The sequence below is a fragment of the Ischnura elegans genome, chromosome 6 (assembly GCF_921293095.1).
Source record: "Ischnura elegans chromosome 6, ioIscEleg1.1, whole genome shotgun sequence".
Classification (NCBI taxonomy): Eukaryota; Metazoa; Arthropoda; class Insecta; order Odonata; family Coenagrionidae; genus Ischnura; species Ischnura elegans.
Genome location: NC_060251.1, coordinates 41423855 through 41449385, shown reverse-complemented (window position 1 = coordinate 41449385; position 25531 = coordinate 41423855). Strand labels below are relative to the sequence as shown.

Genomic DNA, 25531 nt, shown 5'->3' with positions numbered 1-25531 from the left:
AGAATGTTGAGTTTTTGGGTCTTCTGAGGGATATTTAGAAAATAGGGTGGTTTCCTTTTATTTTTTTATTGCCTAAATCGAAAGATTATTACTCCTGGAGTACGTATTTCACGCTTTTAGATTTTTAAATGACGATATCTATTTTTCGCGATTAAATGAAAAGTGAAAATTTTCAAGCGCCCGAAAACGCGACGGCTAAGTATGAATTATGGGAAAACTCCTTGTGACGTCGTTCTGGTTCCCGCTGTCGCAAAGTGAGGTGACCTTGGGGCGAGGGTATGTCCTTCTCTGCGATGCAGGCTGCTAGCAGGTAGCAGAGTACCCTGCTAGCTGGTAGCGCTTGGCTTAAATAAGGATTATTAATACCTTATCAAACGAAGGAAAATTTCCAACCATAGGCAATTTTAATAGGTGATAATTAAGAGATGTTTCCCTGAGCCCTCTGCCTCATGCATGCATTGGTAACCTCACACGGTGTAAAACTCCCGACTACTCGTGTAGGAACTAGGTCCCTGTGACGTCACGTGGAGTGGCATCGCATGGGCGCCAATCTGGCCTTTTTCAAATGAGGATAAAAATGGACCATTGCCAATCGTCTAAACCGGTATTCCTAAAACGAAATAATTTGTATATTATGAGTACAGTAATAGTGGGTAACGAATCGCAATCAATGACTTTCGTTTTCTTTGATGAAGGAAACTACCCTATTCTCACTCTTTTATGTAAGTAATAAAGTAAAATAGATTTAATTTAAAATTTCTCTGAGCTGTGGGGGGGGGGGTTAATCCCCCTAACCCCCCCTCGCTGCGCCACTGCGTTTAAATGTACTTTCATTGTTACCAAGGTACTGGCTGTGAGTGATTCTGCCCGAAGATTACTTTGTTTAGTAAAAGAAGAGCCATCCCCCGAGACTAAGCCACATTCGTCTGAATATATGACATATGGGTAGGGTAGCGAGTTCCTTTCCATGGGCTACCTCGCATTACAAGGCTTTTATTTGGGGTTAACGGAAGGCTTCACTGAGATTTGAACCCGTGACCCTTCGATCATCTACCACGCCCGAAGCGAAGAGACAAAATTTGACTGAACAGCCATATTAGTCAATTGGATTTCCAGGGAAAATTTTTATGCTTGAATCTCAGCTGGTAACGGCGCGTAGTGGTGACCGTCTTCATTCCTCAGAACACAGGTACGCAGAGATCGAGGTGTAGCGGAACTTTCGTCTTTTTTTTCTTCATCTAAAGCGAATTTCAACTTCGCGGTCACAAACACGACGAAATTTCATGCAGAGCCGTACCACGATACTGATTGTGAGAGAAAGTCAAGGCTGGTTCATTGCCACTACATAAGTTGCGGTACCACTACGCACCATAGACGGATCCTGAAACCCGAACGCCAAATTGGGAGAGAAGCAGCGAGCGTAATTTGATGGAGTTAATCGAGCGGAAAACTTTTTTTAACCGCCTCCGCGTCCTCCGTAACACGATGACGGCTCAGCTTGACCCAAAACTATTGGTGATACATGATTCTGGATAGGTTTTACAGAAATAGGATTCCTCAAGTGCAACTATTCTCCTTGGATTCGCCCGTATTCACCACTTATATTGTTACTATGTATTTATTTCATTTATTTTTTATTTTTTAACAACTTCCCCGTAAACAGCACATAACGGCCTTTTAAAACGAGGGTTTCCAACATTGTCTAACATTATCATAGCTGAAATCCATCGAGTACAGCGCAGGGCGGCCAGATTTGTGATGAGTTATTACGAATAAAAGTGCGTTTCCAGTATGTTACACGAGTTAGGATGGGAATCTGGGGTAGATCGAAGTATAGGCTTAATTTACTTACAATTAGTAAATTCGAAGAAGATATTTTCTTATACGACGTGCATCGTATCCTTCGTTTACCGTCGTACTATGGTAGACGTGATCATGAGAAGAAAATGAAAGAAATAGACTGCAAAACAGATAGATTTAAAATGTCATTCTTCCCTCGTACTATTAAGGATAGTAGCGTTGTCTCAATTAATAGGATTTATGACGTCACACAACAAGTAAACACACACATTCGCTTCAAGTACAACACAAACATCCATGCCTTGGTTAGGGATCACATCCCCAGGTGGGATTCGAACCCAAGACCTACGGCTTGGCAGGCGAGGACTTTACCTCACCGCCACCGATTGTAGATAATGTTGAGCCCTGAAGTTTACTAATACATACACACCAAGCATGAAGTTTCGTCATCAAAACATATTTGACCGGGATGCGAACCCGGGTTTCCCGATTGCTGGTCAGGCGAGTTACCCAAGTACAACAGTGGCGGAAAAAAATAACATACAGCTCATTGGCGTCTGAAAGCGGCCAGTTCAGGAACTATTTGTCTTCCAAAATTTTGGATTCTTAATGTTCTCATACAACCGGAAATTTAAAAAGCAACATACCCCTTATACCGGGAAAATAATCATATCAATTGCATTAAACTTTACTGCCGTGACAAAGTATCGAACCCGGGCTCCCCAGGTGAGAGTCGGACGCGCTCAACACTAGTCCATCTGACCCTGTTGAAGGGATGGCGCTATTTTGGGATTATATAACGCTTGTTAAAAATACCGCTCGGAAATTAATTAATTACAGCCAAGCTAAGGCCCATTCAATGGAACCACTATCATTTCAGAGATGTGTTCGCCATTCCGAATGCCATAAAAAATACGGCATTGAAAAAGGCGGAGCAAGGTACGTGGTCTCCCCTTGTTAGTTATTTCTTACCAAGACTCTCCAAAGTGATACCCTCCATATCGTCTGCATTGGGACAATCTCCTTTTGCTGACGCATTCCAGTACTTTCCAGTAAGAGCTTCAAAGAAGCGATCTTTTTGGAGGTCAAGGATCCTGCAAAGTTAACGGATATTTACGTGGAATAACGAATACAAAAATAAATAATATCTATGAAAATATTAAATACAAATATCTTTGAAGACTTAGGGTCGGTTTTATAATGTCTGGTTAAAATTTTGTGGAGCATGAAAACAGGAGTTAACTCATCCTTGCGTTAGAGATCATGAGTTTAACGAAAGGTAATTTTGAACTACTTTTACTTACTGTATCTCACTAACTTCCTCCAGCCAAGGTTTTGGCTGTACCATGTTCTGGTTAACGCCAACCAGACATTATAAAACCGGCCCTTAGTTGATAATGATCACATCCACCACCCTTATCTCAACCATTAACTATATATTTCCTTTTACTTTACATGAATAAATTAGTCTTCCTAGAGAAATCAAAAAATATTCATTAAATGATTTCATATAGTAAGTGAGAATTTTTGTGATAAACTATAAAGGTTCTGGTTACCAAACACATAATTCATTAGCCTATGATCATACCTTTCTACGCGTTGGTATCAAACACGGATTTCCAAATAAATCAGGGTATATTTCTCTTTGAACTTCGAAAATGAATGGAGAATCTGCATTCATTTGAATTAGATAATATTCATTAACAATAGCATTTCAAGCATTAAAAAAGAGGCATTCACGTATTTTGAATGGCAACGGTTTCAATACCCTTCAATTACGTGTACACGTAGGCCGGCCCTTATTTTTCAGATTTGCGAAAAGTTATGTTTTCCTGGTCTCAAAATGATCCAAATGGTGTTCATATTCACGTGTTAAAATTTGGTTACTTTAAAATAACGGCAACCCGTGCCCCAAGGGCCCTAAGTACTAAGGACCCTCAATTGAGTTTTTTGGGGCCGAAAAAGCAATATTTCTGTGTAAAACGTAAAAGTAAATTATTCAGGGCCGATTTTCTGTTTGTTTTAACCTATCTCTGAGCGTTTAGGAGATATCGTCCGTCGTAATGCAATCTCCCCCCTAGGGCGCCACCCCGCACCGCTTACTAGAGACTTCCCCTCAACTCCCTCCCCTCCCTCGGCAAAGACTTGGCTCCTGATGACAAGATTTACATGCTAGTGGTACAGTATTGAATAGGTTGTTCCTCTTGTGTCATGATTAATGTTGTTAAAGCCTATAATGTCAATTTTAACCCTTCAACGCCGTCCTATGTACTGGGTACCGACCCCTTAAACCTTGATTTTTTGCCGCCAAACGGCCGCGAACCATTCCAGCAGGCTTTGTTCCAAAGCGCTTTTTATGTACAAAATATTATAAGCATGTGATAGAAAAGTGTCTATGAATAATAAAGGAATGAAGGGATTGAGCAGGGCTTCCAGGGCTCCAACAGTAGATAGAAATATTCAAGGAGAAGAAAGGAGGTAGTAAGTTCACGGATGTAGATCACTGTGAATAGATAAAGATAGTTCTTGTGTATAGTGTGCAAAAGATAGGAAGAGCTAAGTTTTTTACGATGTAAGGAGAAAAGTGGTGAAATAAATACTTTATCATGAACGTGACGTTCATTTTAAGAATCGACCAACAAGGAAAGGCATGTAATCAAGACTAAATCCAGGCATTGAACTGGTTGGAACAGAAAGTGAAGAAATACTCGGCTCAAATTTACCGACAGTGAGAGAAATACTATGTGTTTTCTCTATCTCCTAATGGGTTCGAAATTTGTAGGACTTAGTGCGAGAAAAACCGTGAGAAATGCGTCTCATCCATAGTATAAAACTAGAATTCCTGTTTTTACGGAAAATAAGGCGATTGAAAAGTTAGAAAAATGACGCAAAGAATGGATGAACGTGCAACGGCATAAAGAGAACGCAAACTACGGTGGATATGAAGAGAAGAGAATCTTTCGTAACAAAACTTGATGATTTGCTTGACATTACAAGGAGCGGTACCATTGAATTTTTGACGCGCGAGGAGGAAAGTGCAGTTAATCTCTCGGATAAATGTGCTTGGGCTGAAGAAATAAAGTTCTTACGCAAATAAAGAGGAGAACGAAATGCAGTAATTGGTGGAATAGATTTCAATATATTCAAGAAGAAATGAAAAGATGTGGTTCTCCGCTCCTTTTGTTGCATTAGCTCCCATCAGTGACCCGTAGTTCCTACAAAGACTTGTTAATTACGAAAGTGTTAACCTAGACATAGCGAAAGCAGCACAAAAGAGGTTTTCAAACCACTTGTGGTACATGAGTGAGTAGTTGGTAGGCCTGTCATTCTTTGACGGATCCATTTCTAGGTGTGAAAAAAAACGTGATACGCCGTATGTGGTCTTGTGTAGGAATATATGATCCACCGAAGAAGGCATTCTATAAACGTAAAGACATGACTAAGGTATCTATACCAAATTTTGTCACCACTAATTCGAGAAAGCTATTTAATGTATTGTAAATATGCATTGCATTCTTTGATGTGAACATGCGAGAATGGGATGAACATACAAGAACGATTTGCAAATTATTCGGGGTCATAAAGTGAGAAATGATTGTGCAGCGAGAGGAGTGAAACTAATTCAAGATTTTTAGGCAGTCACGTTGAAGGAAGAGAGCTTTCAAAATTTATTACTAAGAGTGACTTTTCATCGCAATACAACCCTTACGTGCGGAAAGGCACTTTCATTGCCAAATATAGGATGTCAGTGAAAAATTAGAAATACAATGAAAATCTATTTTATTTTGGTTAATGTACCAAAATTCATGGACAGAGTGAAAATAAATTGATCTCTTGGATTGGAAGTATTGTTATTGGCAATTAAATTCTTTCTAAGGTAAGCACATTTCTTCAGAGGCTAGATCTTGACATCAAGAGCAAAGTCTTTGCCGAGGGGGGGGGGGAGGGGGTTGAGGGGAAGTCTCTAGTAGGTGGTGCGGGACATACCTCAGCGATGCCGCGGTGCGGGGTGGCGCCCTAGGGGGGGGGATTGCATTACGACGGACGATATCTCCTAAACGCTCAGAGATAGGTTAAAACAAACAGAAAATCGGTCCTGAAAGACTTTACTTTTACGTTTTACACAGAAATAGTGCTTTTTCGGCCCCAAAAAACTCAATTGAGGGTCCTTAGTACTTAGGGCCCTTGGGGCACGGGTTGCCGTTATTTTAAAGTAACCAAATTTTAACACGTGAATATGAACCTCATTTGGATCATTTTGAGACCAGGAAAACATAACTTTTCGCAAATCTGAAAAATAAGGGCCGGCCTAGTGTACAGCCACCTTTAAGGGTTTATCTCCATTTTTCAATCTTAATAGTTCTTCCTTTTCCCATATCAAAATTTAAAATAAACATATTATCGCCAATCTGGTCATTCGGTTGGACGACTTATCACAATATTCATCACGACTACAGATAGATTAATTTTAGCCGAATTATGCCTTCGAGATACGCATCGGCATTGTAAGAAAAATATCACCATACTTTATCTCCATATCTTTAAGTTTAATTAAACGAGGCTTTGTTCCAGAATCAAGAAAACGATTGCGTAATGTCTCCCATTTTGAGATTCATTGTTTCTGTCGATTACAATAGAAAATTTTCGTGAAACCTTTACTAAATGCCCTTAAAAATAAATAGCATTAAATAAAATGTGGAAAAGGCTCTATAGCAAAGAAAAACCGTTTTCATGGCAACAGCAAAGTGTATCCAAAAAGGTTTGCGTTGCCATAGTGCAGTAAATAAGGAGTTGCGAATCCATTGTTTTGGACTAAAAAATGCTTAAAATTGTCTCCCATACCACCTCCTAAAGTATTGCAGATTCCTACTGAAACATACAAACCTACTGACCCGAAAACCTAAGAATTGACATCTTGGTCAATGAAATTCAGACATTTTTCTATCTCGATTTATTTAACATTTAAACGCCATAAGGCGAATTCAAATTTTTGGTTTGGACCCAAATTGTGAGGTCAAAAGGTCGAAATTGTAAAATATTTCTTATCTTCAACAAAACTTAGGATCTTTCCCCATAAGTGTGCCAATTTTCATGAACATTACTCGATTGAAGGTTACTAAAATTACAGGTCAAAAATGACACACAACCCTTGGGGCAGTCTGTATATATATACGCCGAAGTGGAAACTCTTCATTGTTTTTTTTTCTGGAAAGAAAACACTACACACACTTCGGCGTATGTATACAGGCCCAATTTGCATCGAACTCCAACATCAATTCTGACCTGAAGATGCTGGTAGGATTGTCGACGAAACTTTCGCCGCCAGGCATCGACCAACGCGGTGGAAACCCGGAAGTCTAATTGAGTGGTTATCGCAGAGGAAAAGATGACATAAATACATGTATAGATCACAAAGAGATTAACTTGCCGTCGGCTAATTTCCTCTTGCAAGTGCGAGCCGGTTTGCACTGCGATTGCGAAAGGCTGTTCAGCAAACGGTTCCCCGACTTCCGTCAGGTTGCAGTTTCTACTCGTTTCGTACCTCACCTGCGCCGCATCATGGATGAAGGCAAACTCTCCAGTTTCACTGGCAATAACCTTTTTGAAAAAAAGAGAATTAAAAAAAATTCGAAAGATTTTTCCTTCAGGAAAAGGCATTTGGTTTGGCCAGATCAAAGCTCACATAAGGTATGCTAACAAAAATATTTTACTGATTCGCGTATTGTTAGTAGCGTAAGAGGTTTAGTATGGTAAATCTGCAGGATATTCACTGCCGCGATGTAGAATTAGGACAATTCAAAACATGTTTATGAATGTATACAATTTTGTTCATCCCCATCAATATTTAGTAAAAATACGAATGGGAGACTATGCTTGCAGATTATCAACTCAATACAGAGTAATTAAACCGGCCCACTTTGGCCAGCCTCTCAGTCGCAAAGATATTTGAAATGGCCTCCGGAAATCCGAGAGACATTCCTACGTCCAATCTGACGGGAAAGCACAGGATCCACTTCATCCAACTTACTTTTTTTATCCCTTCCGCTGCGGATGATACGGGTCCTGTCTGCTCAATAGCCAAGAGGATGTGCCCGTACTGTTCTTTGATCGGGTAATCCCAAACTCTGTAGCGACTGAGGTCGTTGGTACTGTTGAGCGTAATTTCTTTCCATACGCTGAAAAATGGATATTGAATTCATCAATAATAACGCCGGACAAACGTTTTCATGATTTTTGTAAAAATGTTACACAGTCTATAGGATTGTAAAAAATTCAAATGTTTAAATAACTCCATGGCAAATGGGCTAGTTCTCCGAGGCGTTAACTTGAGTTGTCATCAAAGTTTCTGGGTTTACATTACGTCCAAATTAATTCAGTGACGCCAGTTTAGCTGATTTTCCTGTCATGCAAGGTATAAAGTATTTATTATCGAATGGCTACTGGTGTACTGGAGTGAAGTATAGTCCAAAGGAATGAAATAAAAGCTGCAGCATGGCAGAATATAGGATGGTAAAGAATCAAAAAAAGGAACTAAAAATAACATTTAAAATGACTGGAAAAGAAAAATCCAAAGATACAGAGCAAACTAACTCTCAGGAAAAATTCATTACCGTGAGGGTCTAGCTAAAAAAACTATGAAATATTGAGTTGTCATCAAATTTTCTGGGTTTACATTACGTCCAAGTTAATTCTGTGACGCCAGTTTAGCTGGTTTTCCAGGCATTTAAGGCATAAAGTACTTCTTATCAAATGGCTACTGGTGTACTGGAGTTAAGTACAGTCCAAAGGAATGAAATAAAGGCTGCAGTGTGGCAGGATATAGGATGATAAAGAATAAAATAAAGGAACTGAAAATATCATTTGAAGTGATTGGAAAGGAAAAATCGCAAGATACAGAGCAAACTAACTCTCAGGAAAAATTAATTACCGTAAGAGTCTAGCTAAAACACTATGTAGGTAATACAAACCGATACAGTGTTTCCTCAGCGTTCTTCATGTTGATGAAGTACTGATGAGTATTCGAATTCTTGACGACTGTGTAATTAATTCTGGACTGTCTTGCTAGCTGCTCCAGGGACTGAACAGGAGACTGCAAACAGTAAACGGACGAGTATTAGTTTAGGAGACGATTGTGGATGGTGTATTTGGATGGCAGGTAGGCCTTACTTCGGTATTCCTAGCAATCATTTTCAGACCGTTCTTGGTTAATAGGGTAGTTTCCTTCATCAAAGAAAACGAAAGGCGTTGATTGCGATTCGTTACCCAATATAAGTGTATTCATTATACACAAATTATTTGGTTTTAGAAATCCCAGTTTAGACGAATGGCAATGGTCAATTTTAACCGCATTGGAAAAGGCCAGTTTGGCGCCCATGCGATGCCACTCAAGGTGACGTCACAGGGACCTAGTTCCTACACGAGTAGTCGGGAGTTTTACACCGTGTGAGGTTACCAATGCATGCATGAGGCAGAGGGCTCAGGGAAACATCTCTTAATTATCACCTATTAAAATTGCCTATGGTTGGAAATTTACCTTCGTTTGATAGGGTATTAATAATCCTTATTTAAGCCAAGCACTACCTGCCAGCAGGATACTCTGCTACCTGCTAGCAGCCAGAATCGTATCGGCGCTCGTAGCTTCGAACCAAGGTGGCCTCAAACGGCGGCAGCTGGAACCAGAATTACGTCACACGGGCTTTCCCCAGCATTCATACTTAGCCGTCGCGTTTTCACGGGCTAGAAAATTTTCACTTTTCATGTAATCGCAAAAATATATATCGTCTTTTAAAAATATAAAAGCGTGAAATGCGTACTCCAGGAGTAATAATCTTTCGATTTAGGCAATCAAAAAAGTAGGAAACCACCCTATTGTGCCGACCCCATATTTATTCTACCTGCCGCTTGTAGATAACAGGCAAGAGCACCACAGTTAAGGCAAGATTGGTCATGGTCATCCATCCAACCTTCGGTCTAGGGCCAGCAACGTTTGATCCTCTGAGTCAATCATTCTTTCCATGAAGCCAAAAATTAATTTGTGGAATTCTTTTGGGTTCCTTACGGTTCATGAAGATATTTTCAAAAAATCTAGTCGATTTGCCGACTAATTACAACTTTTACGCATATCCATATTCACGTGTGCAATATTGCTCAAGGAATGCTGTTGTAGGTGACACTTTATCTCAATAATATATTTTAAAGTGTGTTTTAAACTGTTTCAGCGAAATTTATTTGATGCTATTGCCACTAATTTTAAATAAATAATGTATACTCTTTAATTATTTTACGAAGTAAGACACGTTTAAAACAATCTTTTTTTGTGTAACCAAAAGTCGATTAATTTTTTACGAGATACTTCCAGTACGTTCTAGCCGTTCACACCTTGTAACCTCTTTACTCTAATTAGGAAAACACTCCATAATATTTTTTTTCGTCGACGATCTTACAGGAACTGGTGTGCAAAGGTGGCTCTCATTCCATGGTAAGTTAAAAGAGGTGAACGTCAGACATCACTGGAATTGGCACTTATGAGAAGTAGGTTCTCTGTGCCATGCACCCTTATCATTCTGACGATTCTTCGTCATCAGAGTTCAAAATTCAAGCAATAAGCCACGTAATTGAGCAAATTTAACCAAGCCCTCAATTTACTCTCCCTTTCAGATAATTACCTGCATCCTTTCCACCGTGAGGAAAGCTGCGAGATTGGCCGTGAACGTCGCCAGCATTAGGACAACAAATAACCAATAGGCAGCGACCAATGTCCGGCTGGACAATGCCTTGGGGGCCTCGCCTCCTCCTTGCGGTGTAAACGAAGTAAGGGCGAACCAGAAGGACTCTTTCAGAGTGAATTTCCTGCGATAACGAAAACCCACATAGATGAAACGATGTGCAAAGTGTTTCTAGTACTTGAAAATGGAACTGATTATCGTTACTCCCATTCCTTATATATCTGCAAGATTGAACAAACTTATCCATAAGCGATTTTGAAAAATTGCCAAATTTATTCAATTACAAATAATGAATTGCGTAACATCTTTTTTATATGTGCAAGTATTTTTATGAAAGATAAATTCCCTTATATGTTGTGCGATTGCAAAAATATGTGGAATTAAAAAAATTAATGAATTGCAATCATATCAAGATGATATTTGATGTTTTTTCCTAAAAAACCAACATGCATTCAAGATAATTACGAGTAGGCAAATTTCAAATGAACTGTATTTTATTTTGACATCATTTGAACTATTTATCTATATAAACTCAATTTCACTATAACTGGCAACTTCAGGCTTAACTTTGTGAAACCTCTCAATATTGGAAATAAAGAAATAAAACTTTGTAAGGTTCACTATTATTTTAATATGGGCACGACCCGGGTTTCGTAACCTGACGATGTAACCAGTGGTTACTAACCACGTTACGAAACCCGGGTCGTGTCCATATTAAAATAATAGTGAACCTTACAAAGTTTTATTTCTTTATTTTCAATTTCACTAGATCGAGACTCACCTGCAGGGGTAAGGGTACATCTTTTTGTTGTTCTGAGCACTATACGGGGAATACTTGTCCAAAAACCATATCATAAAGCCAGTAACTGTTAGCGCTCCGACGATGCTCAGCCAAACCTCAAATCGTAAAACCGTCATGAACTTGAAGAGAGAAGTTTTCCTCACTGGCTTACGGATTACTGAAAGTGAAAGTAAATAGTAATATAGTAATAATAGTTCTTTATTAAAAGTTAATAAAGAGTTAGTGAATTTTTTTAACTGAAAGGAACAATAAGTACGATAAAATTTGGGCTTTTATAACAGTTAATGATCCAAAATGAATATAATATACTAAAACTGGCTTACATAGAATTTCGGGAAACCATCGTTCTATTCTGTTATAAACGGTATTTCCTTAAGCCCATAGTGACGGATTTTTCCCCATGCAGCACAGGATTTCCGGCTAATATTCCGTATATCGGCTTTATTTCACCCCTTCCACTTCAATTTATCTTCTACATACCGTGCTCCTACCCTATATTTATCTTTTCTGTGGTTCTTTTAAATGGAATGGTAGGCAATGAAATGATACTTTTTAGTTTGTAATCTATGTAGAACAGCGAAATAAAAAGTGATTATAATTTATATTGCTCACGAACTCTCTTCCCGTAGGAACATCGAGAAAGCAGCCATCGCTATCATGGGCGTACCCAGCGAGGGGCAAGGGGGGGTTGGGCAGCTGCCCCCCCTCTAGAAGCAACAATCACAAAAGTCTTTAAGCAAATTCAGCACTGAATTGAAACTAAAGCATTCAACAAACTTTATTCAAACCCACGAAAAATGATAGGTATGTATTAGCATAAGATATGTAACTAAAATAAAACTATTTTTCAAGGAAATAATATCATAAACTAATGTCGCCACTTGGTTTGCCCCCACCCAGACCATGGCTTGCCCCTCCCCTCAACCCTAGTTATGATCCTGGGTATGCTCTTGATCGCTACTCCTATAAAATCATTTTAATCCTTCCAATGCGTCATAATTATTGATATGTGAGTTAATTATATACATTATGTATGTTTTAACATTGTCAAACTTTCAAAATATATCTATTGTTTCCCTAAATAGTGCTCAAATAATGAAAATCTGAATACAGGCTAAACTCGCCATTGCGAGATTTGGCATTAGAATGAAAAATATTCAATGCCCAATGCCTGTAGTCTTTCATTCGTAATATAAAATTAAAAACGGACACATTAGTCGGAAAATGTGCGCAATATAAAGTTATGAAACCTCTTCAAATACTCAAAATATGATAAATTGATAAACAATAAATATAATACAGAGGCCCATCAAGTAATTTTTTTTTCCTGTTTGGAAACGGAAAGCCATGACTAAATATTTACGAAGGTTGTGTAATTTTTACTTTTTAATTAGTTCATGACGAGCTAGACTCGTCATTTTGGCGCAAGGGGTTAAGGAACAGATCCGTAAACATTGACCATTGTCCCACCTTTTCCATCAAAAGGCAGTAAAGGGAAGGATTTTACGGTCGACAATAGAAATATGTGGTAATGGCCACATGTGAGAGCAAATGATGATAAGAAAAGGGATGGTAAGACAAGGTTAAGTAGCGAATATGGCCTAAATTATTTATAAAAAAGGAAATTATTCCTCAAGGGACAAAGGAATCGTTCGTTAAAGCGGAGATTTCGTATCACCCGACCTCGTTACGTGCGGAGAAATAAATATTGGCGATCATAGGAAAGTCCAAGGGATTGGGAACTCACCTCGTAATGAGCGGGATTTTGTTACATGCGCGATCGTTATAAGCGACTTTTACTGTATACTTATAGCAAGAGAATGAATTAATTTTAGTAGACATTAAAAAATCGTTTTTTCACTTCAGACTTCTGCTTTATCCTTTGATAGTTACTACGAGGAAAAAATATATGCTTTAATTGGTACCCTATGCACATTGCTGATAGATATTTGCTATCTTTCCTTTCTATCTTTTTTTTCCTTTCAAGGGAATTTATCTATTTATCTTTCTGGAGCTCGATAGTGTTTGAGAAATAAAAACCTCAAAGTTGTTATATAGCTATCATTTCGTTTTGATTGATACATCGTACAAAGCATATATAGGCTCCCAGCCGTGGAATATATGAAAAATACCAATTAGTAAAAAGGCGAAAAAAGGATGGAATGTTGTATAAATAAGGAAGGAATACTGATTAATACAAATTAACACTGAATAGAAGCAGTGGCGTAACTAGGAATATGCTTTGGGGGGGTGGGGGGGATGAGGAAGGGCAACCTCCCCCCCCCCCTTTGGGAAAAAAATTTGGAAAAATGACATACCTGCAAATAAATTTAACATTATTTTGGCACTTAAAATTAGGGTTTCATGAAAAGTTTAAGTTAAAATTTACTACTTGTCAAAACTAGAAAAGAGTTTTGAATATTATCTTTATTTCTCTGAGGCTTTGGGGGGAGAGATCTATTCCCCTCATACCCCCCATAGTTACGCCACTGAATAGAAGGAATACTTAACAAATACTATTGCCGTTGCAATTACGTTGGGAGCCGCTAGGCTTGGTTTGAATGAGCAATTTAGTACAGAAATCTTTCAGAGCGTGAACATCATCTATGAACCCCACCTCTTTTCCAGGTCCGAAGGAAACGATGAAATAAGAGATATAATTGGATAAATATGAGAAGATGTAATATAATAATTAGGTAATATTAATAAGACTTTACCGAACGGATAGGAATTCGTTTTTCCTCCAAAATGGATTGACTTAATATGCGAGACTTGTTAGTAGTGAAATCACTGGAATAGGCTCCAATGAGCTCTGATTTTTTTAAGATATGATTTTTGAAAGCTGCTGACATCCTATCACACTCGTTGAGGTGGCTTGCGGGGTAGTATTTAGATGTGGATGTGACCCTTTTAAATAGGTAGCACGAATGATCTTCGAAGAAGTCGGTCACAGCATAGAAAATGGACGAATCAGTGCCATTGTATTAGTGATCCACAGCTACTCAGTCGAGACAGATATTTTGCAAACCAACCTATGGATATTCCCGTCTGCTCGAAGTAGGGAGCCACGAAGTCTATCACTTCCTCTCTCTCAGATGTCATCACCGTAGATGCCACCAGAAGATCTGTTTCCTGTAAAACAGCATTCATTTATTTTGGAATTATTTATTTATTAATGCGTCATAATTAAGGTAAGTTAAATAAAGAATACATTAATTGAAAATGGTAAGTTTTTCGTCCATTTAAAGTGTGTATGAAGAAAAAATCAAAATTAAATCGGGAGTGGGGTCACTCAAACCCAAAATCACAATTAGTAAGAATAATAAAGTAGAAGGAAGGGATACATAAGATATGACGAAACAACACCATCCTCGTTCAGTTATTTCATCATTACTTAAAAACGTGCTTCGCATAAACAGTAAAAATAGCATAAAAAGTAATCAGATTCTCCTCACTCGGAGAGAAAGGCGTAAGGGTTGATTAACCCTTTATTCCCCTGACTGAGTATGGGTTTTTAACTTCGGTTATTTCGTAGTTTACGGTTTATTTTGGCCTAATTAAGATAAGGTAATTTTCAGACAAAATTATTATATTCATCATAATATATGATTTGCATAATGTTGTGTTTACGCAACGCTGGAAAAACTTTGGTAAATAAAAACAAAAAAGAACTTTTCAAAACTTAGGTTGCATATTTTATTTCTCATCACCTTCTCTGATGTAATGTTCAATAATATTCGGCATGGAATTAAGTACTTTTCACAGCATAAAGTATCTTTGATTTGCACACTGGACATCTTCGCCGGGAATTATAAGTATGCCTACGGATGAAAAGCCCTATTCTCCCTTCATGAGCATGCTGGGGTATTTAATTTTTCCTAGGGAGTCCCGCATGTGGGCACCAATTTTTATGCCAAAAGTCATCAGCCATTGTATTGGAAACGATTTCTTGCCTTAGTAAAATTTTACGATCTTGGACCGAAATTCTAACCGAGGAATTGCTTTGCCCGTGAAATCACCACGGATTCACCACTGCACTATCAACCCCTTTTCGGAATAGAGGCCACCTCTATTTTGTGCCCTTAATCTGGATACGGTAACATGCAGCATAATTATCGAGAAAATCAACCGCTCCCATTCCCTGATTGTAACCGTTGATGATATTTCGATTTTATTCGGGAATCTCCGGGAATACCTTTTCGTCCTTACTATGGGTTCCATATTCCCGTAATTTGAAGCAATGGCGATGACAGAGTTATCATGCCTTCGCACTAAGAGAATGTTTTTTGACCTGTCAAACGAATAGTGGAAATCCCCGGTAGGTTTTTTTTGTGAAATCTCTCAAAGACATGAGTGCGAAGTTTTCCGTTCGATTTTCTCTTACTGTTCCCGTTGCTAAATAACAATAGGGTAGTTTCCTTCATCAAAGAAAACGAAAGGCATTGATTGCGATTCGTTACCCACCATTAGTATATTCGTAATATACAAATTATTTGGTTTTGGAAATGCCTGTTTAGACGAATGGCAATGGTCAATTTTAACCTCATTTGAAAAAGGCCAGATTGGCGCCAATGCGATGCCACTCCACGTAACGTCACAGGGACCTAGTTTCTATACGAGCAGATAGGAGTTTTACATCGTTTGAGATTACCAATGCATGCATGAGGCACATACTTCAGGGAAATATTCTTAATCTTATTCTAATAATTCTTCAGGGAAATCTTTATAATCACCTATTAAAACTGGCTAAGGTCGGAAAGTTTTCTTCGTTTGATAAGGTATTAGTAATCCTTATTTCAGCCAAGCGCTACCAGCTAGCAGGATACTCTGCTACCTGCTAGCATCCTGCGTCCTATCAGCGTCAAAGCCTCTCCCCAAGGTCACCTCACTTGCGGCAGCGGGAACCAGAACGACGCCACACGGAGTTTTTCCCGGCATTCATACTTAGCCGTCGCGTTTTCGCGCGCTTGAAAATTTTCACTTTTCATTTAATCGCGAAAAATAGATATCGTAATTTGAAAATCTAAAAGCGTGAAATACGTACTCCAAGAGTAATAATCTTTCGATTCAGGCAACAAAATATTAAAAGGAAACCACCCTTTTATTACTTAAGAGTTGCTAATAGATTGTCACTGGTGAAGAAATTATCAAAATACTCGGTATGAATTTTTGGAGACTTACAAAAAATTCAGCAAATTTATAACAACCCTTTCTCCTAGTGAACTTACAAATCCTAGAAATATCACTTTCAAGTTCCGCCTCTCCATATGGCAAAAGTTGATAGCAGATAGCTTGTAGATGAGGCCAGACACCACAATGTATAACCTACTCAAAATTGTTTCCTACGAATGAGCATTTTAGCTGTGTTCCACCTGAAATATGGAATCAGTTGTTAGGAAAATTATTAACTGAATGGAATTTTGGTTTAGTCTATTGAGAAAAGTCCAACTTTCAAAAATGTATCACTTTGTGAAGTTGAGAATTATCGGAGAGCTGTAGATATTTATTTAATTCATCAAACCGAATCTGCGTCATACATTGCCTCACAATTGCGACAGACATCTCCTCTTGGCTTGTCCAGTAAAGCTTAGTGCGCGGTAATATATGATAACCCGACAGCATTACGATTCCAATTATTTTTTAAATATGCCTTACTGTGAGTAAATTTATGGTTATTTATCTCCTCAGGGTAGTTATTTGAGTAGCTCAAAATTAATTCAAGTAATTTTCCACTCAGAAATAAGTGACAGATCTCAATTGGTCAGTGGCCTCCATACTGAGTAATAAGTGTTTCTATTGCTTTATTTCACTCAGAAATTCCGGACTACTACGGAGGTAGATTTTTCACATTTAGATGAACCTGTTTATTCTCTGCATCTTTTACGTTGGCGTACGCGTTAACTGGACGGTTTTTCTTTAGATACTACTTGAGTGAACTGTGATTTGCCTTGCAGCACCTCTTGCAATCATCCATATTTGAAATACTGGGAGGACGTAATCCCCATTGTAGTTCCAAAGTTTATAAAATGTTATAAATCGCATCTCCTGTAAATTTATATTCTTCACTTACCTTCTTGACGTTTCTTCTGAAGTATACGTCTGAGGCGTAGAAATAACGGGTAAGATTTTCTCCACTTTTAAATCTGTATGACACCCCTGGATGAATTATTTTGCAAAAAGCCGAGCAAAAACTACTGCGGTATGATTGATATAATAACTGGATGAGCGATAAAGATGTATTTCAGAGTACTATTTAACTGATACGAACCCAACTGAAGCTAGATTATTTGCCTTACATCACCTAAGCGATAGAAGAAAAAAATAGGTCACTCAGGATTGCACTGAGAAAATACCAAAGAGCGACTAGAGGAACACTACACCTTCCTTTACAATCCTGCTTCTACTAATACGTTTCTCACCCTCTCATTCTACCGTCTGTGAAACTGAATGCATCGAAAGCTGAATTTAACGTCCAATAAGGTCAGGCGCGCACTAGTGCGACCACGACCACGACAGACCTCTGTCGCACACCTTCCGACCAGAGCACGACCACGATAGCAAAACATTCACCACTTGCTCTGTCGGCATGGTCGGGTCGGAGTGAAGTCGGAGTCAGTGCGCGGCGCGCCATAAGAATGTGTGTAATTTCTGGCCGCAACGACCGCTGAGTCGGGGATGACCAAATTAAAAAATTTTGGTTGGACAACTCGGGTCCGACCAACGAGTCGCACTTGGCCCAGTGTAAGTCGCTCCATTTGTTGCAATGCTAAAACTGGTCGTGTGCCACAGGTCGTGGTCGCGCTAGTGCGCGCCTGCCCTAAGTAATACCTCCACTCAACGACATGAGAATGGCATTGCACTGTATCGGCTCCACATGTGCGCGCAACAGTTTGACTCTACGAAGTACCAGAGTGTTCGATGTAAAATTCGTACAATGGCCATCTTGGAATTCAAAATGCTATTCGCCCTTTACAATGTAAACTCACAACCTGTGAGTGCCAAAAATGCAGCTAAACTACCTCCAAAAGACTACGTTGTCGATTAAAAGTCACACTGACGAGTTTCTTTATGCTTTGAGAAAAGCCCTCTGGTCTACCAGAGAATTTCCATCGCTGCGTAAACGCAACATTATTTACAACAACCATATTTTTACCACTAACGACGAAAGTTCGTGACAAAAATAAACATGATAACTAAAGAAACTTAGAACTAAGAGAAAACATTACCTCTAGTAACATTACTCATTAAATCTTTGTAAAATCATTTACAATTTGCAGTACTTTAACGCTTCGAAGTAGGCAAATTTCGGAGTAAAATAAAAATTACTATTTTAAAGAAAAATTTTATCAAAAATAACTGATTTAGAACGAATGGTATTTCATACATTCGTAATACCTGAGAACAAATATCTTAAAGCAAAGGTTTATTTGTTCTAATAATTACGATTAAATAATGTCACGTTTCCGCAACGCTGAGGATTAATGCGTTAAGTTTCTAGAAATAAAGACATTGATAAAGTGCGCTTTTTGTTATATTTTTTATTTTATATTTTTGGTATGATCCAATAGCTGAATGATGGATATTTTTTTTGTTGCTTTTATACTGTTTTTGGAAACAAACATGTTTTCTAAATTCTATTTTTATTTTATTTATATATTCTGCTTTATAGTGGCGAATCATGTAATCGATTAAATCGGAGATGTTAAAGAAACGAGAAAAAAATACTATAACTATCGTCATCTATCGAGAAACTTAAAAATTATTTTTCCATTTGGAAATCTTGCTGATTATTAGAGCACAATATTTATTTTTCAAATGTATTATTGTGGTGTAGTCCGGGGGTCCGGACCACCCCCCTGGCTAAATAATAAAAATATAAACAAAATATATAAACAAATATATAAAAAAAATATTTCCTACATAAAAGAAAAGAAAATATTTAAAAATCATGAATTTACAAAATATTTCTTCAACAAATGAAGTTTTTTCGATTGTGAAAAATGCTAAAACTAGTTTAAAACCCTCTAAAAATACTTGGAACCCTGTTTTTTTTATTTCCCCCTTGCTATTGGACCCCCCCCCCCCCCCGAACGAAATTCCTGGCTACGCCATTGATGTATTACTATTGAATATTGTATTATCAATAGATGCAATCTAACGTGCAAAATTTCAAGCCAACATAACTATGGGAAGTGGGTCAAAAATCAATTACTCTAACCTCCAGGAGTGCTTGCGTAGTAATTGACCGTCACAAAAGTTACTAAGAGGATCAACTAAAGGGTTAATGGAGATATTTGGTGGGACTGTGAGAAAGGAAACATAATTACGCATACATGTTTCACATATATTTTAGTGGTCTAACCCAGGTTCCGACACTATATACCATGTCATTCTTAAGGGTGATAGTACATTTTTAGTGAGCCTAATTATACCGTTTTAGAAGATGGAGAGGGGTAAAGACAGATCGTTTTAAGGTGGAAAGGGCGGTAAATAACTAAGGTACGCCTTCTCAGGTCAGGAGGCTGAAGTGTTCACCTTGGAGTCGAGGACAGTAAAGGATAGGAGTGGGAGGGGTACAAAAAGGTCGTTTACCACACATACATTTTAGTCTTGAGATGCTTACGAAATTTCCCATTGTTCAAAAAATCCAACTTTTTCCATTTACATTGTTTGTGAGGGACCTTGGCATTAGAATCAACGATGTGTTTACACTATAACTAATGATTAGCAAAATTAGAGGTTGAGTCAATTCTTACCCAACACTTATTATGTTTAGCTACCCTACTTTTTATTGCACGTCCAGATTGACTAACATATACAGAATTGCAATTTGGCGAGTTACAACAAGGCTTATACACACCTTAAGGAGGACTAAGGACAACTACGATTACAGTCCAGCCGCCGAGAGATGTCCGACGTCAGTTAGAAGGGGTAGGGGGCAAGGTTGCCAGGTAAGAAAGGGAAACGCCCACCTCACATGTAAACAAAAGGCTTACCTTAAGGAAGGAGTCTGAAGGGACGTCGAGCGTGGAGGACCCAAAAGGAAGAATTCTTTATTTTGGTGATTGAAGAAGGGGCTTGTTTGGGTGGCTAAAAATGCTTGTTTCAGTACTTCATATGCATGTGACAACGTTGTATGACTAGGCGAGGGTGTGAGGTGCGTTTGGGGGACAGCGATTGGCTGAAAACCGTTCTGGCGCAGGGTTCCCCGCCCCTCCTTTAGAACTGTCATCGGACAACTCCCACCGGCTGGACTGTAGGCGTGTTACAACAAGGCTTATTCACACCATAATAGCCCGGTCAAAATAGACATTGACCCTTGCATAAATTGCCAACAAGCTGAAAATTTCCAGGAGCGTTAGGGATACCACTCTAATGAAATCCTGAAAAGTCCCCATCGATCCCGTGTGTGCAAAAATTTTCATTCAAGGTCAAAGGTTACAAAAATGGGTTTTTTGGATTTTTCGGCCAAACGGTTAGTTTTACGATAAAAATTGCGCAGTTCAAAATTGTAGAGCAATTAATTTTAAACAAAATTGTCACCATACTTTTTTTCTATAAGATTTATCATTTCTGAGATAGAGCCATTCGAAATTACCCGTAACTGTATTCTCAGTAATATGCATAACTATATTATTGCGCTCTCTGAACATTATTGGACACGTAGCACGCGTATTGCTCGAATGGCTCTATCTCAGAAATGATAAATCTTAGAAAAAAAAGTATGATGACAATTTTGTAGAAAATTAACTGCTCTACAATTTTGAACTGAGCAATTTTTATCGTAAAACTAACAGTTTGGCCGAAAAATCCAAAAAACCCATTTTTGTGACCTTTGACCTTGAATAAAAATTTTTGCACACACGGGATCGATGGGGACTTTTCAGGATTTCATTAGAGTGGTATTCCTAACGTTCCTGGAAATTTTCAGCTTGTTGGCAATTTATGCAAGGGTGCCCCCTTTTTTTGGGCTAATTTGACCGGGCTATAAGTAGGACTAATAAGAACTACGATTAAACTAACGAGGACTGGGCACATAATAAGAGGAGCCAAGTCATATCTAACCGGAATTAATTTTCATACATCAATTATCAACATCCGGGTGAATGAATCCAAAGGAGCGGTTAATTGAGTGCTTACCCCTTTGGCTAAATCTCCAATGGCCCCGTCCCATGTGCCGTCTACCCTCCTGTCTCCGAAGTAACCGTCCCTGTAGGCTACCAGCTCATAGTCCACCTCCATCCTCTCCGCCAAGGCCTTCATGAAGTCCACACAATAGCCAGTCCACTTTCCTCCCCCAATGGGATCTTCTTCCCAGTACGCCCACGGAACCATCTGCATGAAATTTAAATGACTAATACAGCATATTGGTGCAATACCGGCTATCGAAAAAATATTATCCAAAGGAAATATTCTAGGATGCGAATCACTGTCAGAAAGTAGATTGAAAACTGTACTAAACCAATTATATAAATTGAAGAGCAGTTTATTTTCCGACGAAGTTAGGCATACATTGGGAACACCAACATAATACGGTAGATCAGATCATAAAAATAAAATAAAAGAATCTGAAGTGAATAAAGAATGTGGAATCCGTGAATGTATCGCGTTAAGTAATGAATGGAGTGTGACGAAAGAGTGAGATGAATTAACTACTTCTCCCTCGTTATACCCCATTTGGAATAGGCTGCCGGTGTTAGGGATACTCATGAAATAGGCTTAAAAACATAGTTCGCGTACGAAGATGGGCTGCAAGGTACGTGAAAAGTCGTCACGATAGCCTTGTTAGTGTTACTGACCTCGTAGAAAAACTCGAATGGGAATTACTGTCAGACAGTAGATTGAAAACTATACTAAACCTAATAAGTAAATTCAAGATTAGTTAATATTCCCACGGTTAGCCGCCACGTCAACATAATACGGAAGATCCTATCATATCATCATGGATCTGATCATAAAACTAAGAGTTCTAGACTGTAGAATAGATACATTTAGAATGTTGTTTTTCCGCGATTCATAAGAGACTACAGCGGTAGCATTTAGGACTCGGGAATATATTACCTAGTTGACTTGTATTGTAATGTACAAACTGTATTCCTGAATGCAAATTTCTGAATTTTCCCAGTATTTCTTACAGCATCTTTTCCATGTTTTAGCTTGATAGGCAGATTGCCTTCATAAGTAGGATATGTTAGATTATGTGTAATATGTACAGTAGGGCGGATCGGAAAAATCGATTTTTTTCAAATCCATCTGGCCCATTGAAAAAAAGTTGTGGGACCGATCAAAAATAAGGCCTGAAAATTTTGAGACCTGTAGGTGAACCCCTGACCCTCGCTCAAATGCAATTTAGGGGGGGAAGGTCGAAATTCGAAAAATATAGTATTTTATGGTCATTTCCTATAGATTTTGCCGAGTTACTGATCTTTTAGGGCAAATATTTCGTGCATTTTGACGTATCTGCCACCGTTTAGCCACAAAATGCCTAATTTGAGTCCGCGCCCGCGGAGATAATATTCCAACGCCGACGCAGCGTCGCGGATACAAGAGCCGCAGGCCGATCCCCTCCCCTCCCCGCTCACTTCTACCCCTCCCACGCCTCCAATACAGCAAAATGCATCCCGCGTATACTGCTAGGAGGTCATTTATCTTTGATAATATAAATCGGAAGATGGTAGAAGGTAATAAAGGAAGCTTAGTGAGACGACTTGTCCCTTATTAGGCGCCTCGTCGGGGTTAAATAAATCGATGTTACCAACTTTTAGAGAAGTGATGAAATATTTTTAGATCCGAGAACGCAGGAAAGGAGCCTACGGTCCATGAAAAGGCCTCTCGAGTGGCTATAAAGGTGTGCTACCTTCGGATATGCGCTCCAATTTCGGTTTTGTCCGACAGATGTGATTAAATGGATTTTGTGCAAAAGCCGCTCGCGTCCCCTCCCCGCAAGCTTCTCCCACGCGCCAAATGCACCAAAATTCACACCAAGTGCGTCTTACTTCGTTAGTCTAAATATTTAATGTTTCAGTATCGTCTGTGGATGAACAATCACTAAAGAATTTTTCAATTACCTGCTTTCCAATCTGTATTTCTTATATCAGTGTCATTCCTCGTCTTTTGCTGTTGTCAACAAAGTTTTTGTGAATATCTTCACGAATCTCTCGTCCGTATCTATAATAAAAAGAAATATTTAACTTCAATTCTGAAAGTTCATCAACAGATTTTTGAAAATCCACAGCCCTAAGGTCAGATGTAGCCGGAGGTACTGTGGTCTCTCTCCAATATGTCATCAGCGAGTAGTCCTTAAAGTTGATATTAAAATCCAGCACTTTAAAAAATCTCGGATCGGCCGCCAAACAAATACTTGCAACAACGCAAATTCGGTCCTTAGATTGCCCTCCCAATATTTATGCCACAAATCTAAGTCAAATTAGTGCAATTAGCAAATACCCTCTGTAAGGGATGAAATATGATTTGATACTTTCCCGGCGAATGATGTGGGTAAACTCTTCTCGGGATTCAACGAAATTTATCCCTGATGATGAGTCCCGAGTCGGAGCTTGAAACGTTTGTCATTATGGAAAAATTAACCCGGTGGGAATCCCGAGAAGAGTTTACTCACATATCAAGGGATGTTGGAATTATGATTGTAGCATAGGGATGATGCCTCCTTTTTGGGCGGTATTCACCATCGCATTCAAATCCTTTTTATTTTCGTGTATCTAATTTTCACTCGGAAAGGAATCGAGAATCGCAGATTTTATAACTTTTGCTAATCCTACGATTGGGAGGCGAACCCAAAAGTGGGACCCTGTTTCTTCAACTAACATCACACATTCCCCTCTAAACTTGGATTGATAAGTGCTCTTGCCTTTTTTCATCAGACAAAAGTATAGTCTTTCACTCCATAAAAATGTAGCCCTTTGATGACACCCTTTGATACCTCTCTTTTCGTATTCACAATAATTAGCATCTTTTTCTGTCTACGTAAGTAATTCTTGCAAACTACCTTGGATGTTTCTTACAAAGTTATGATTTTTGCGTCAACTAAAGTTGCGGGGACGATCATTGCTGTTTCATGGTTCTTGCATATACCTCTATCGCATTTGGCAGACGCATTTTCCTCGCAGAAGTTCCAGTTTGAGTTTAGTCCTGAATTTTTATTTGATGAGGAAAGTAGAGATAAAACTCGGATGATATCTCTTCAGTTTAATTTTCTTCGGATGAATTGATGAAGAAAATTTTTGATACTATTTTCCCATACAAGAATTGACGATGTTGACTCAACACTCTCCGGCGATTCTCTTTTTTTTCCTCAGTTGTCGAGTTTCTTTAGGACTCAATTCTGCAGCCATCATCTTTAGTTTCGTCCGCTGGTCTCTCAACATACTTCTTCATTGGGGGGAACATTATGCTCCTTCTTGCACTTACACGCAAAAATATCCCATAATTTCAAATGTTCTTTCCAAAGTGCTTCAGGTGTGTACTTAAGCAAAAACCCTACGTTTGGCCTATTCGCATTTTCCGTAAGTTTTAGTACTTCCTTTTGTACCGCTAAATCATTTAGTCACACACATAATGGAAGGGAAGGGTCACCATAGTTCGGACACCTTTATAGCCACTCGAGAGGCCTTTTCATGGACCGTAGGCTCCTTTCTTGCGTTCTCGGATCTAAAAATATTTCATCACTTCTCTAAAAGTTGGTAACATCGATGTGTTTAACCCCGACGAGGCGCCTAATAAGGGACAAGTCGTCTCACTAAGCTTCCTTTATTACCTTCTACCATCTTCCGATTTATATTATCAAAGATAAATGACCTCCTAGCAGTATACGCGGGATGCATTTTGCTGTATTGGAGGCGTGGGAGGGGTAGAAGTGAGCGGGGAGGGGAGGGGATCGGCCTGCGGCTCTTGTATCCGCGACGCTGCGTGGGCGTTGGAATATTATCTCCGCGGGCGCGGACTCAAATTAGGCATTTTGTGGCTAAACGGTGGCAGATACGTCAAAATGCACGAAATATTTGCCCTAAAAGATCAGTAACTCGGCAAAATCTATAGGAAATGACCATAAAATACTATATTTTTCGAATTTCGACCTTCCCCCCCTAAATTGCATTTGAGCGAGGGTCAGGGGTTCACCTACAGGTCTCAAATTTTTCAGGCCTTATTTTTGATCGGTCCCACAACTTTTTTTCAATGGGCCAGA

The 25531-nt window shown here is 38.8% G+C and overlaps 1 protein-coding gene across 2 annotated transcripts in view; it reads right to left on the bottom strand.

Moving 5' to 3' along the window:
* The window catches only part of LOC124160878 (ionotropic receptor 25a), a 45911-nt gene that overhangs the window by 5306 nt on the left and 15074 nt on the right, over positions 1-25531 (bottom strand). For both annotated transcript variants that reach the window (XM_046536986.1, XM_046536987.1), the window contains exons 7-14: positions 21469-21663; positions 14361-14460; positions 11308-11485; positions 10467-10650; positions 8769-8890; positions 7829-7976; positions 7229-7398; positions 2773-2894 (exon numbers count right to left, since the gene is read on the bottom strand). In XM_046536986.1, coding sequence (XP_046392942.1) covers positions 2773-2894; positions 7229-7398; positions 7829-7976; positions 8769-8890; positions 10467-10650; positions 11308-11485; positions 14361-14460; positions 21469-21663 — 1219 coding nt within the window. The remainder of the gene's footprint in view (positions 1-2772; positions 2895-7228; positions 7399-7828; positions 7977-8768; positions 8891-10466; positions 10651-11307; positions 11486-14360; positions 14461-21468; positions 21664-25531) is intronic.